Source organism: Sphaerodactylus townsendi, linkage group LG01 (genome assembly GCF_021028975.2).
Source record: "Sphaerodactylus townsendi isolate TG3544 linkage group LG01, MPM_Stown_v2.3, whole genome shotgun sequence".
Lineage (NCBI taxonomy): Eukaryota > Metazoa > Chordata > Lepidosauria > Squamata > Sphaerodactylidae > Sphaerodactylus > Sphaerodactylus townsendi.
The window spans coordinates 63,384,780-63,400,263 of NC_059425.1; the positions used below are offsets into that span (position 1 = coordinate 63,384,780).

The 15,484-nt window shown below is 49.3% G+C and overlaps 1 protein-coding gene across 1 annotated transcript in view; it reads left to right on the forward strand.

Moving 5' to 3' along the window:
• DNAH14 (dynein axonemal heavy chain 14) overlaps positions 1 to 15,484 on the forward strand; it is a 306,182-nt gene that overhangs the window by 27,201 nt on the left and 263,497 nt on the right. The window contains 3 exon segments of the mRNA XM_048504880.1: positions 8,073 to 8,401; positions 11,209 to 11,261; positions 14,917 to 15,011. Of these exon segments, the coding sequence (XP_048360837.1) occupies positions 8,073 to 8,401; positions 11,209 to 11,261; positions 14,917 to 15,011 (477 nt within the window).

Sequence of the window (15,484 nt, forward strand, 5' to 3'; positions counted from 1 at the left end):
TTATGAAAACATTTTATGGTGTTGTATCCAGCCCCCCCAAACAAGTGATGCTGGAATCCACCCCCAAACAGCATCATTTTCAATGGTGTTTAAACTAGGGATCCCAGATTCTCTTTTTAAATCCACCTGAAAGGGAGAATCTGGGGTTCCCAGTTTAAACAACATTGAAAGTGATGCTATTTTGGGGTTGTTTTCCCCCCACCCTGAAACAGCATCACTTTCAATGTTTAAACTGGGGACCTCAGATTCTCCCTTTAAACCTATGCTGAAGGGCGTGGATTTAATTATAATAATAACAACCTTTATTAGGCATTGAGAGCGAGCGAGCAACAAAGTCGCTATTTACCAGGAGCAGGACCATCTTGATAATCACCCTGAAGTTGTCCCCCCCTCCTCCAGTTGATTTTTTCCTGTCCCTCTTGCTAGGCTCCTGAGGATGTCCTAGGACTCTGCCTTTCCTTCAGACAAAAAAGATCTGGACTAGTTTTGGTTGCTCATCTTTATGGGGCTGCTTTTGACTATTTGACAATTTTGTAGTATGATTATGATTTAATTATTTAATTATTAAAATAATCAATTACTAAGACTTATTGGGAATTAACTTGCTGTATGTATTTGTATGTACACACATGTCTATACACATATGCACATACTGGCCTAAATTAAAAATATAATTTAGCATTTTTTCACATATCTAGACTATATAAGAAGACAATAGAAGAAGCACTTTCTTTATCTCATATAGAAAACAGACATCAGAGGATATTTCAACAGTGTTCTGTAGAGGCAACTCAAGAACCCTTGCGCCATTCAAAAGAACCTGAAACACAATGTGAAATCGTCACTGTGAGAGATATAGATAAGGTAAATTGAGTTCAAAAAGGAAATCTAACTATTAAATGGTGCATAAAGGTTATATCATGACTGGGATCCTAAAATATTTCAACTACTTCCACAGAGAAGGATTGTGCAAGCATTTGGAAGGAGACAAGTTCAGACATAGTTCTTTTTCCTTGTAGCGACACTGAGCCAATGCCCAAGATAGGCTCCATCATTTTGTCACTGCACTGCTAGGGACCCCAAGGATTGGCTTAGGTGGATAGAGATGCCACTCTCTTCCAAATAGGGTCCTTCTGGTACATCATAATTTATGCTTGGCCTTTTGGTTATGATTGCTGCAACTCAACTTCAGTAACACAGCTTCAGTAACACAGCTGCTGCCAAGGCAACTTTTTAACAAATCTGCATAGCCAACCAAAAGCCTTGCTGGGGAAAAAAAGCCTTATCTTGCCCCATTCACCTCCTGAAAACTAGAAGATGGGTGTTGGATGTTGGGAATGGGCAGTTTCACTGCTTGCCTCAGGTGCTGTTTCAGGTGCCCTGGAAAAATTCCTGGAAAGCATAAGTGGAAACAATCCCTGTTACCCCTCGTCTTGGAGCGCAAGGTTTGTCCCTGCTAATTCCCTAACCTAAAACATGACAGACCTCACTGATTTGGGAAACTGAGTGTCCCAGCTGGGGCTAGGAAGAACACTGTATTTTACATGGATGATCCAGAGGAGCATGGGCTGAGAGGACCAGATACCATCCTCTGATTTCTGTATAGCACAGCCACTAGATATTATAGAGCTTTGGTTGGATGAGAACAATCTAGGAAGAAAGGTGGCTCTCATCCTGTCATGTATGGCATGGACTGATCTGGAGAGATGCCTGCAGATGTTTCTGGGCATTTAGAACGTCTGGTCTGAGCAGATGAAAAGACATGATTGGTGGGATAGGTGAGACACCAGAAGTATCAATGGTGCACAAAAGAAGGTCAGCAAAGCGGCACAAGTCCATGGACTGAAGTAATTCAGAACCCAGGCACTTATCATGATCAGGACAGCCTCAGCAGGCCAGATAGTGCACCTCTACAGTGAAGGCAATGATATGTAGCTGCTAAGGGATCACAGAGGTGAACTGCTTTGAATACTGCAGCATCCTTCGGTCTGGTGCTAGAGTCAGACAAGTTTGGCTGACCAGCTCCTGTGATATTTAGACATTGGGTTGGGGAACATAGCCCAAAGTTATGCAGGGGTGGACTCCCTGCATGATCCAAAAAGGGTTCCCCTTATGGTCTTGGGCAAGGGACATAGCAACCGCTTACAAGGTGGGCATACTGACCATCTTCCAATGAGGCAGGTGACAGCATAAATAGTGGTGTCTACTGCTTCAACCCTTGTCTGGGCGCGAGCCCCTGCGCGGCGCCTGGACTTGTAAAGCCGCCGGAGGACGCGGCGACGCCCGCTCTCCTGGAGGAGATGGTGCTTCGCGATCCGCCGCCCCTCCTTTCGGGCAGGACGTTGCCTCCCTGCTGCGTCGACGCACTGACCCAGAGACCCGATCTCCCAATCCGTCGATCCTTCGATGGATCAATCAACCGGCCTACCAGCACGAATGCACCAGGACAAAGGAGTGAAGGGGCAGGGCTCTGAGCCCCTTCAGTCCATGGGCCATTAAGTTTTGTTTACCCAGATGAGAAATAATTTTAGCTGAACAAGGAACCTTTATAATCCTTTCTGATTAGAAGAGCCATAGACCAGTTTTGGTAGAAGTATAATTTTGAATCCCAGGAATTCTTTATTGTCCAGGGAGCCAATGGACCTGTAGTATATTGATTTTTTGTTGTTGTTAAGCACGAAACACTTCAGTTTTCCATAACTGACTTTATACTAATTGCAGCACTGAACAATTGTATTCTACTATTTCAATCTGAATAAGAAAAAAATGTAATAAAATGTCCATTTCAATTGTAAATTTTATCTTTATATAAATTATATTTCTACAATTATATTGTTTAGTTACTGGAAGATGTGAGAAGACAACTGAAAAGAGAGGAAGGCTATTCACCACTGTTTGAAGTAAACTTGTGCCTGAGAATTCCTTTCGAAAAGGATTATTGTAGGAAACATTATCAAGAGACTAATCTAGAATCTTTGAATGATAAAGAACATGCTATTACACAAAAGGTGTGTACATCCAGCAGTCAACAACCAAGTGTCATTTCAGGTAAGATTAACTGAACTATTTTAGAATAGAACTAAGATTCAGGTTACACAGCCTTGGATCCAAAGTTCTAGTTCTCACAAGATTCATAACCAACCTGCTACCTTGGAAGCCCAGGGAGATTTGTGGCCTTTACATGTGCATTTTCAAATGTTAGGCTGGTACTTGGGGAAATACAAGAAAGAGAGAAAAAACCTTATTTAGTACAATGATGGAGACATATTTTTTTTAAAAAATACGATGCAATAAAAGCCAAACATAGCTCCCCACCCCCTCCCCCCCGCCCAGTTTGACATATACCTGTTTTCAAGGTGTTGGTATTGACCTTTAAGGCCTTACGCGGCATGGGGCCCTCATACCTATGGGACCGCATCACCCCTTATGTCCCACATAGGCCGCTGCGGTGAACTGCGGCAGAACTGCTGGTGATCCCTGTGTTAGATTTCGTTTAGAGTCATGGATGTGCCCAGTAGTGTGTGTGAATGCAGTTGCTGTAGATGGTGAGACTCCCTCGCTCAATAAGTACACCACAACGACAGGCTGGAAAGGAATGGGCCGCAGCCCGTTTATTAAACAACAAACATATAAACAAGAACTATATACATCAGAGCTGGGCGGCAAACGGGTCGCACATCACATCCCAATGAATGGGAAACTGGCGGGAAGGGAAGCCCAGAGATCATACTCCTGAATGCTTCCACACTTCCCGCCCCTGCTGAGGAGACGGGCACCGGCTGAGCCCCAAGGCCGCCCCCAGCCCGTCTTCCTCCCGTGCTCGCTGGGGTGTCGGGCACCGGCTAAGCCCATGGCCGCCTAATGGCCCAACCCAACCCCACTCCCTGGGGTGTCGGGCAGCGGCCCGGCCTGCCGGCCCGCCAGCCTGCCCGCCCCACCCCCCCGGCCCTCATAGGGCGCAAGCCTGGGAGCCCCAGCCGGAAGGCTCGTTCTCTCCCCAGATGTGCGACACCGTTGCAAACCCGCCACGAGCTGCCCACCCTTGCAGCTCACCGCCCAAGCTCCTCAAGCCTGAGCCTGTCACAAATCTAACCACCGACGAAGGGTAAACTGAACTGACTGAAGCCACAAGTCCATGCCCCATTGGGACAGGCGGACGCCATCCGGCTGGAAAAGGTCCATGACGTCCCGGGTGATTTCGGAGTGTTCTGCCACCGCTCCCCCGAGGGAAAGCACCACCTTGGCGGCCGCCTTATTAACTTTTCTGCAGGCCCTATCCACGGCCGAGGGATCCACCGCTCCGCTCCAATGAGCCCGCTGCACCATCTCGGACCAAACCAAGGTCATATTAGGCCGGTGCCTGGCAAAGCTCCTGAGCGTGGCGGCCACCGCAAAACGCAGGTCAAGGCCCGACCTGGCAGAGAGATCTTCCTCCCCAAGGTGGATGACCAGGAGGTCCGGTGTAGCCAGCTGAAAAATGTATTCAATGACCTTGGGCTTTAGCTCATGCCAAAGCATGTGCCCCTGCCCCAACCAGGAAATTCTTACGTGCGCCCCGAGTCCGAGATGCCGGCCCCATTCGGACTTGCAGGCGTAGTCCCCGACTCTGTTGACGAGGCTGTGCCCCACGACCCACACCTGCCGATAGACAGTCTGCGGCGTCCCTGGAGGCACTGAGGAGGGAAATCAACAAGTCAGGTGTGGGCGAATGTACGCCCGAAAGGCCCCCGACCGCCACCTGCCCAAACAGCGGATATCCTCCGGGGCCCTGCCTACTGCTGCCGCGGCCGTGGCGGCCCCTATTCTGAAAGAGTGCAGGCCGAACTCCGCGGCCGGTAGCCCGGCATGAGCCAAGCATGCCCTGAACACCGCCAGCATTTGGAACCTGGTGAGGGGGGACCCATCCTTGTGCACCAAGAGCATGCCACCCACCCGAGGCCTGTGCCGTAGCCACTCAATAAGGGGAGGGAGGGGGCAGGTGGCGCTTCGCCCGGTGGGGCCGGTATGGAGACCCAGGCCCCACGGCCCTCGTGGTCGGTTTTTGAATGAGCCAGCAAAGCGTGGACCATGTCCCCCGACAGGGCGAGGTGTTCCCATTGCAGCGTAGCGGTGCTGGAAGGTCGAACCCTGGTAAAGGCGACCAGTTCCCCAGGCCTGAAAGCCCCGTGGTGAGAGCCAGGTGGAAGCTGGCGGCGAAAAGCGAAGCGCTCATGGCTGGCGAAGCGCACACCTGCCCTAAGAGCCCCAGTGACCGCCCTCAACACTTCCTTGGTGACCGGTACTGAGGTCCCCCTGTCTGGTGCCCACCCATGCCATCCAGCCACTAGGCGGCGAACTACAAGCGCCTTGGTGGCGTCAGGGAAAACCGGAAACCTTACGGTAGAAAGCGATGCCCGCCAGGTGCACCCCCATAGTGCTTGTGGTGCATCCCCTGCCCATGGAGCCGGATAAATACTTTCGAGGAGGAGGCCCGTCCACCCCACCGCATAAACGAGCGCCCGGAGGAGGGGCCAGCGAAAGCTCAGGAAATCGCGCTACGGCTCTGTCATTATTGCCTGCACGTGGCCGGTGCCAGCGAGTTCAAAACACCTGTGATGGCGTCACCGTTGCCAAGGCTCCAGAAGAACGCCGGCACTATCGCGAGGAACGGCTCTCGCCCCGAGGGCCAGAAGCGAGAAAGCGATCCACCTGCTGGCGAGATAAAGCACATCAACAATCTCATTTCTGCAAACCTGGAACAAAAAAGCAGCTTTGAAAGATATGTTATGAGTGAGGCAGGTAAGGAGCAAATTAGAACCAAATGACCCGAGGCGATTTGCTTTCGACTGTCTACGTACCACATACCTGCTGCCTGGTTGGCGCACCAGTAAAGCACCCGTTTGTTTTGCCAGAGGTGGGTGCCAAGTATGTGCACCGCCACCAGGATGGGGAACAGCTCCAGAAAAGTAAGATCCCTGGTGATGCCCTGCGGCGTGCCACTCTCTGGAACCAAAGGCCCTGTGCCCACTGACCCCTAAAGAACGCGCCGAAACCAAAAGCCCCAGAGGCATCAGAGTGCACCTGCAGCTCCAGGCCAGGTTCCAAAGCAGATTGCCACAGGGAGATGCCGTTGAAGTTTAGGATGAAGGACAAAGCCAGACCTGTAGGTCTTCTTTCATGCCCGGGGAGACCCTGATGTGATGGTCAGGGGACTTGCAGCCCGACAAGGACCTCTCGCCAGCCGAGGGCAAGAAAGCCCTGCCGGGAGCCACCACCCTGCAAAGCAAAATTAAGGTGGCCGAGTAAGGACTGGACCAGGCGCACCCTGCATTTTTTGGAGGAGAAAAACGGACTGAAGCAGGGCTGCCAAAGGGCTGTAAGCTTGTCAGCCGGAAGGAAGGACGTGCCTAGAACCGTGTCCAGGTGAATGCCAAGGTAGCTGAGGGCAGTGGCGGGCCCCTCCGTCTTGTTGGGAGCCAAGGGGACCCCCAGCTCGGTGGCCAGGACCTGCAAAGCCTGGAAGGGCCAGCTCACACTCCCGGGTGCCCTGCCTGCCGATAAACAAGAAATCATCAAGGTAATGAGTCACCAAACCGGAGGGCACCAGCTGCCCTGAAAGCCCATTCGAGGAAGGTGCTGAAAGTCTCAAAGGCGGCGCAGGCAAAGGAGCAGCCCATGGGCGCTGGCCTTGTCCACATACCAATTTCCTTGGAAGTGGATGCCCAGCAGCTTCCGAAGTCAAGGGGGGAAATGGGCAGGAGGCGGAAGGCCGGACTGAATATCACACTTTGCCAGGGATGCCCCCGGACCCGCCTGCCTGATGCAGGGAGATGGCTTAAGTCCAAGGTGGGCGTAGCGGACCCGAACAAACCTCTGGGTCAATGAAAAAATTCGCAGATGCAGCCCCGGGGGTAGGAGAGGTGTTGAATTAGCGAAACTCCCCCGGGGCTTTCTTAAACACGACGCCAATAGGGGAGACCCTGAGGTTGGGGAGGGGAGGGTGACAGAAGGGGCCAGCAATGCGGCCGGCCTAGATTTCCTTGTTGAGCTTATCAGCCTCCGCTCCAGGTATATCGGGGACAGATTTTTTGAATTGCTGGCATGGTAAAGCCCTCGGTGGGCCTTGATAGGTCATGCGGAAGCCAGAAGAGAAACCCTCCCCCAGCAGGCGCGCAGCCCCCCTGTCTGGGTAGAGGCGCAACCACTCCAACAGCACCCCTACTTGAGCGGGGGAAGGGGCCGAGAGACTGCAGCTGAGTGAGCACCCTCAGTGTTTTGCGGGGGCGGTAGAACACCGCCCTGGCCACCGCGGCATCTTTATTGGAGGGGCCGGCGCCGGGCGACCAGGCTCACCGAAAGGGAGGGCGTCCGCGCCCGGCTTGGGACAGCTGATCCTGCTGTGGCTGCGAGGAACAAAGGGAGTAAGAGTGCTCATATCTACATTTTACGCTGGCAAGCACCTTTGTTGAATTCCCAACACAAGCCCTTGGCCCCCACCCGCCCCGGGTAGGCTCTGCCGGGTTTTGTAGGAGCGGGAGGATCCGCCCGCCCCTCCCATGGCGGGCTGGACCCGCGACCATCCAGGTTTGGTCGTGGATGAGGTCCCAACGCGAAAGGCACTTGTCGCGAAGCGTTCTTACGGATAGCCTGCGTGGTGAGCGATGGCCGTAGTCTCCCCAGCCAGCGCCCGAGCCCGCAGCACATAGACTGGCCCATGTAATTTCGCGAGATGCCAGGCTGCGCCAAAGGGGCCATGCTGCCCCGATGAGGGCCAGGAATTCCGGTGAAGCCCTGCAGCCAGTTGTTGAAATTCCATTTCGGCAGCTGCCTGGTCCTTCCGTTTTTTGTCGGCCTTCCCGCCCGACAAACCTTAACTCCCCCTCCCGCCGCAGGAACTTAAGGCTTATCCACACTAATACCCATCCAGCGCCGGCTCCCGGAGCTTCCTGGGGAGGTGGGACCCGAGTAGTTGCCTTGATGCGTCCTGAACTGGGCGAGGGGATGGCGCTTAGCCGCCCCCGAAGCGCCTCGCGCTTTGCAAACCCGCGGTGGGAGAGCAGGCACCCTCTCCCCCAGCACCCAAAATTCCCCAGTAACTTTCTTAGCGTCATCATCCTCAGTAGACTCACCCGGCGACGCCGAGCTGGGGGATGCCCTGGAAGAGCGGGGACGCCCCGGCGACCGCTAAGCCTCGTCCTGCCCTCAGCGCCCCGAGGGGCCGGCCAGACGCATCCACCGATGTGGGCAGCGCTAACCGGAGGCGAAAGTTGCAGCACATCCGTTGCTCCTTCGAGGCCCCCTCTGGCGCCATACCCGGCCTCCGCCGGCGTGATGGGCTCAGGAACCCCCAGCGAGGTGGGGCCCGAGCTTCCGCTGACATCCGCCGAGGACTTGAGAAAAGATGCAACAGGGTATCCGCCAGGTTGCCGGACCAGAGCAGGATCGGTGCCCATATGGCGGCGACGTGTTAGGCGGGAAGATCACCGGGCCGGCACCCCCCGGGACAGCGAGGAGGGCCCCTCCCAATGGAGACTGTCCCGCCATGCCGACCGGCCGCCCACCTGCCGATGGGAGACAAGCCCGAGCCCGCGGCCGCCCTCGCCAGCTGCTCCGATACGTAGCGACCGGGCCGTCATCCGGCGTCCCCGGGCCAGTCTGGAGCGGACCCTGTTCAGCAAATTGCACGCGCCCTGCCCGATGGCGCCCGCGCCGCCCTCTGCAGCAGGCTGCCTGCTCTTGTCAGCACCGGCCCCCATGGCGGCTGCGAGACCGGCCCAGAAAAGCGAAAAGGAAGAAAAGGTTGAAACGCGAGAAAGTAAAGGATAGCCAGAGGAAGAAGGAAAATCAGCTAAAAAAGGAAAGATAAGAAAAGGCCAGTCTCCTTCCAGGCCTTACAGCGAGACGCCATAGCGACCACGCCTTGCTGGTTCGCCGCCCGGCGGGAAGAGCGTAGCGGACCGGGGAAGGATGAACATATACCCGGGCTCCTCCCGCCTTTTTCAGGGGGAGCCAATGTTGCACCCAGTTCTGCAGCTTGCCGCAGGCCATGCATGCCCCTTATCTTGCTGCGTTGCTCACCACGGCAGCAATGGCTGCCCCTGGTTATTCAGGTGCATCTTATTTTGTAGAAACTTCTCCAGAGACATAAATGTAAAAGGTAAAACTTACATTTATTCAATCATCTTCAGTTCACAACTTTGTTCCAGAAGATTAGATGAAAGAACCTAGACTAAAGAGATTACTTTCCTATGACAAGTGGGCACAACCTAGCAGCCATCCGTTATTGTGGAAGTGAAGGATGCTGCAGTGGCAAAGGTACTGAACGAGCTGCCATTGACCATCTTTCGAGTTCAAAGGCTGAGAGCAGAGTAGAGAGCTAGCATGGGAAGAAGGAAGTTAGTGGTCTCCTGGCAGACAAGGAGGAAACTAAGAAGGCAACATCACAGAGTGAGATACAGCACCCCCAGTGTCAGGCATGCAGAAGTCACGGCTTATTCCAACACTCCCTCGACACTGCATGCTTTCCAGGTATACAATGTTCAGTTTGTCACGCAGGCTTTGGAACTTGTCTCTTGGCGATGGTTTGGTCAAGATGTCTGCTGTCATCATTATCAGTAGGACAGTGGCAGTTTCACAGTTCCTTCTGCCTGTAAGAGTCTTACATATTGATCCTTAATTCCAATGTCTTTGAATGCGTGTGCCTATTCTTTTTTCTGAAGAAAGAGCTATACCTGGTTATCTTCTAGCATTTGTACAGGTAAGGTTCATCAATACCAAAATCTTCTAACAGCATTAAAAGCCATTGTAATTCTCTACATGCCTCAAACTGATACTAATTCTGATTCAGTAGATGCGATGAGCTTAACACTTTGTTTCACGGCTTGCCCAACACAGCACTTTCCCCATAGAAAAAAACACATAGCCACTGGTAGATCTTAGGTCCTGTTCTTTCTCCAGCCCAATCTGCATCCAGCATATCCCAATAATGTGGGATCTTTAGTTGCTGGAAGTTTCAGTTAAAGTCTAAAGTACCTCTTAAGTACCTCACCACTCGTTTAACAGCAGTCAGTCTCTTGTGGTGGGTGTGCTAACCCTTCTGGACAATATGCTCACAGCTGTGGCAATGTCCAGGTCTGGTTGTCATTGCTAGAGTATAAAAAGCTTGCCTATTGCAATCCTGTAATCATTGTTGTCGGGTAGCAGAAGTCATCAGGTAGTACTTGTCTGTGAGAAATCGAACTCGTGGGGTAGGCATTGGATTGACACCTTCAGGTTGTGAACTCTGTAGCTTGGTTAATATTTTTCTGCTTCTGGCTAAGAAGATAGCTTCCATCTGGTTCCACGTTGATTTGGATCCCCAAGTAGAAGCTGGCATCTCCCAGGTGCTTGACTTCTACTTCCTTATTCCCAGTGGGATATAATCTCAGCACAGTCAATTTCATTTTCATGTAAATAATCAGGTCATCAACATATGTCGGGATAAATGTCATCTCCCATTCTGTGCCTGCTCCCCAAAGACCAGGGGTCTGCATTGCCTTGTTGAAGCCCTGACTTAGTAGCATCTTGGCTGAAAGCTTATCTGACCAAGCTTTAGCGCAGGTTTCAATCCATAAAAGTCCTTTCTGAAGTTTGAATTCGTGACATTCTTTCATCTATGAACCTGGTGGTTGCTTCATATAAAGCTCCTGTTCAATTTAAGCCACATCACAAAAAATCGCGGTTTTAAGTCAAAATGCCAGTTCTCATGTTTCCTAGATTGCAGCAATGGCAGAGCATTCTAATTGTAGAATGCTACAACAGGTGCAAAAGATCTGATCATAATCTGTTCCATAGTCTGAGAGAATCCTTTAGCAACAAGTCTGGCCTTATATCTCCTCAATCTGACCTTCATCTTGTTTAGCTTTAAAAACCCATTTTACAACCGATAGCGTTCTTACCCTTAGGTAGTTCTGTGAGGGGTCATGTTTGGTTTTATGTAGTGCAGCAATTTCTTCTTATTAACCTCTTTCCACTTCTTTGCTCCTGGTTCAGGCGACCGGCTGTAATTCAGCCCATGAAGCTGGTTCATGCAGTGGCAGTAGCCCGCTAGCGAGGTAGGTAGTTTCGGCTGGAACTCCCTTGTTAGGCTGCGATGGCCTGAGGCCAAAGGTCTGTCTGCCTCCGCGGTAGTCTGTGACTCCTCTGCCTCACCTGTCAGGTCGCAAGTTTCCACCGCTGCTCCCTCTTCAGGTTGGGAGCATTTTGCTGGCATCTACGCGATGTCATCCTGGACTCTGGGCGATGTAGGATCAGCTGGTCGCTATCGCCATCTCCCTCTGAATGGTCATCCATCACAGCAGGCTTGCCATCTCTGGAGTGCATTTCGTCAAACTGCACAACTCTGCATATATTAATTTGATTTAGTTTCTGGATCAAAAATCCTGTATCCTTTACTTTCTGGAGAATAGCCCAAAATATGCCACCTGCTAGCGTAGTAGGGTCTAGCTTGGATCTCTTTTCTTTGGTATGTGAGCATAAGCATCCAAAGACCCTGATGTGTTCTACATTTGGTTTCACCATGCCATAACTCTGTATGGGTTAGCCTTCTGTGACTTTGGTTGGCAATCTATTTTTATGGGTAAAGCTGCAGTCATTTCTGCCTCTCCCCAGTGCTTACGAGGAAAGCCTGAATCAATGAGCATGCACCAGATCATATCCATTATATAACGGGTTCTTCTCTCAGCAATTCCATTTTGTTCTGGAGTATGGGCCACAGTAAGTCTGTGTTGGATCCTATGTTTCCTCAAGAAATTGTTTATAGATATGGAATTGTATTCACCACATCTGTCCATTTGGATACACTTGGGTTTTCTATTGAACTTATTAGATACCATAGCAACATAGTCTCTTAGTTTCTGTTCAGTCTGTGACTTTTCTCTTAGCAAATAACATACAGTGTATATCAAGTAGTCACCAATGAAGGACAACAGATAGGTGTTATTACCAGTTGATGCTGGCTTGATAGGTCCACATAGATCAGAGTGAATCAAGTCAAGAGGTTGCTTAGAGCGTCTTTGGCTTTGCTTTGGGAATGAAGAATGGATTCCTTTCCTCTTAAACAACAATCACACAATTGGTTATCATTTGGGACAGTCTTTTATGGAAATACCTGCTACCAAGTCCTTGCTTTTTTAGCTTCAGGATGGCCTCTTTATCACGGTGGGCAAACCTCTATGCCAGAGCTCAAAGACTGCTGGGTAGAAGTTACCTTAACATGCAGGCTTATTGGTTCCCTCACAGTCCAGTTCAAAGACTCCATTTCTTAAGTGCCATATTGGAATAGCAAGCTCACATCATTGAGATAGTGCTTTTACATTATTCTCAAAGTGAACAGCAAAATCCTTTTTTCTGATAATGGTGTGGGGACGTATTTGATCAGATTAGCGCAAGGTCTGCAATGTACAGGACATTTCTGCCACAATCTCAGTTCCATTACCATCCAGTTGGCAATGTAAAAGTAACTTGCCCTTTCAGTCACTGGAATCTGTTTTCCATTGGCTAAATACACATTGCATCCAGCATCTCTGTCTAATTCATTGAACAAAGCAATATCTGAAGCCATGTGCTAGAAGCACCGCTATCAATAATCCAAGGCTTATATATTTTTCATTGGTTTGTATCATGGGTTGTGCAAAAGTTGAACGAATTTTAAAGTAAAATCCCTTTGTCGTGAATAAGCAGTGTGAGATGGCTTGCTGCCAGTCTCAACATTCTTGTGACGCCTCCCTCTGGAGTGACCAGGTTTATTACACTTGAAACAGATGGGTGGGCTCCTCCTTTCCCACCATGGGATTGGATTTTCTGTATTCAAATGATTTAGTTCTGCCCCCTTGCCTCTGGCTAGCGACAATGTAACTTGAGCCATTCTTCCCTCTGCTCTCAGGGGAATACTCTTGCTGCTAGCAGAAATTCAGGCCTAGTCCTAGAATTTCTCAAATGTCACCGTCTTTGCCATTTTACACAGTAGAGACAAAAGCTGAATATTTCTCAGGCAATGAGGTAAAAGCAGTCCAATTTTCAGTTCTTCACTCCAAGAACTGTGCCAGTGATTTACTAACTTATCAAATCAGATTCAGCAATTTCTCTATATGGCAATCAGCATCTCCATTTCTTGTAATTTGATTGAAAATAGTTGTTTGAATATAAACTCACTTTGCTATTTCTGTCTTGCTCTCCAAAGACCCTTTTAATGCTTCTAGCATGTCTTTGGCAAGAATCTTTGTCCTTTAACATACACCAGTTGTGAGTTTGTGGAGGGTACTAACAATTACATTCATGGCCTTTTCATCTGCTCTTTGCCATCTAGTCTATTCATTTCCACTGTTTTGGTTTTTTTGGTGTAGTTAAAAACAAAACCTATGCTCCTCTTTCCTTTACTTGTGACTGAATCCTGCTGAGCCAATGAGTTAAAATTCGGGCTTGTAAAGCTTCTCAGAATTGCCTTCACATTTCAGGCCATTTTTTAATGCAAAAGTCTTTCTCTGCAATCTCAATAGATTCACCACACACACAAGAAAGAGGAAACAAGCCTTCAGGCTATGCAACCTTTGTTACTCTCAGCTGGCCTATATTTAGGTAGGTGAGCAAGAAAAAAAACGCAAGAACCAAGGCAATGGCTGCTAAGCCATGCAAAGGAAAAAAAAAATCTGCTCCAACTTCAAAATATCTGGGCTTCAAAAAATAAATCCATCAATCTCTGCTACCAAGTTAGATTTCTTGTTTAGGAGTCATGTGTGGATGTACCCATTAATGTGTGTGTGGAATGCAGTTTGTAGAAACTTCTCCCAGAGACATAAATGTAAAAGCTGTAAAACTTTGCATTTGATGTTCAGTAATCTTCATAGTTCACAACTTTGTTCCAAGAAAAGGTAGATAGAAAGAACCCTAGACTAAAGAGATTACTTTCCTATGACAAGTAGGCACAACTATAGCGGCATACCATCCATTGGTGTGGAGGTGAGAGAGGATGCTGCAGTGTAAAGAGCCCACACTGAGCAGGCTGCCATTGACCATGCGCTCGGTTCAAAGGCTAGAGCAGAAGTGAAACTAGCATGGGGAAGAAAGGAAGTTAGTGGGCGGTCTCCTGGCCCAGACAAGGAGGGGAAACAAGAGAGGCAACATCACAGAGTGAGATACACAGCACCCCCCAGTGTCCAGGCATGCAGAAGTCGCTTATTCCAACACCCTGGCCCTGCGACGATGCGGCTGGCCTCGACCCGGGCCAGGGCCTTTATGGCTCTGGCCCCTGCCTGGTGGAATGCTCTACCTCCAGCTGTCCGGGCTCTGCGGGACCTTGGTGAATTCCGCAGGGCCTGTAAGATGGAGCTATTCCACCGGGCTTTTGGAGGGGCTGGCCGCGGTTCTATTGCCCCACACTGAAATTGGAACTAAGCTGCCTTTTCCATCCTGGTAGGGCCCTGATTCCATCCTGGGCCCTGCCTCTCCTCCCTTCTCCTTTGGCCTTTAGACCGGGCGCCTGTGTGTGTGTTTTTACACAACGTTGTTGTTTAATCTGTATTTATTGTTTTAATTGCTGCTGAATTTTAATGTTAGATTTTATGTTATATTGATTTACTGTTCTGGAAACAGTCATGTTGTGAGCCGCCTCGAGCCCTTTGGGGATGAGGCAGCCTATAAATTTAATAAATAAATAAATAAATAAATATCCAAATAAATACAACTGCTGCTGAAAATGATACTTAGGTCTTACTTAGACCCTTCTCTTAAACTGTGCTCTTTCTTGATGATACAACAAAATGAATTTCCAGATCTGTTTTCTACTTTACTGGCTGCTATAAACTGTTGGTTCAACACTCAGAGAAATATGCAGCCTCCATAATATCAAAACACAGGTAAGTTGCACTCGATACTAAAAATCAGGAAGCGGTTACCTTGTAGGAGACATTTTGCTCAGTGTTTCTTTTTTTCCTTTCAATTGTAGATCCACGGTCCAGTTCTGCATTGTTCAATGAAGAGCTGAGATACAATGCAAGGTACATATAATCTTTAAAAATTGTTCTATGGGTAATGTTATCATCGGGTATATTATTAGTATATTGGGTATTATCATAGCAAATCACATACAGCAAATACTTATAATAATGTTGCAAAAAGATAGAATTTGCTTTTATTTAGGAAGGTTGAAATTTAACATTCATGTTGCAGTGGAGAGAAGAGAGAAGTCTAATCAAAGGAATGCTGTTCCCTATCACAAATGGCCAGCTAATATAATAATACATGTGTGCAAACATGGTGGCATAGCTCTACAGAAGAGATTACTACCATAGATGCATCCTGCTTCATGGAGATCCATGAGGTATGAGAACATAAAGGGCACAGGAAGAGGAGCAGACTGAGAGAAACTCCCAGTTTAGACAAAGCGAGACATCCCATTCATTAAGAAGATAATGCATACACATATCTGATTCTAGTGCAAAGAACTATAGTGCAAAGACCACCAGGATCC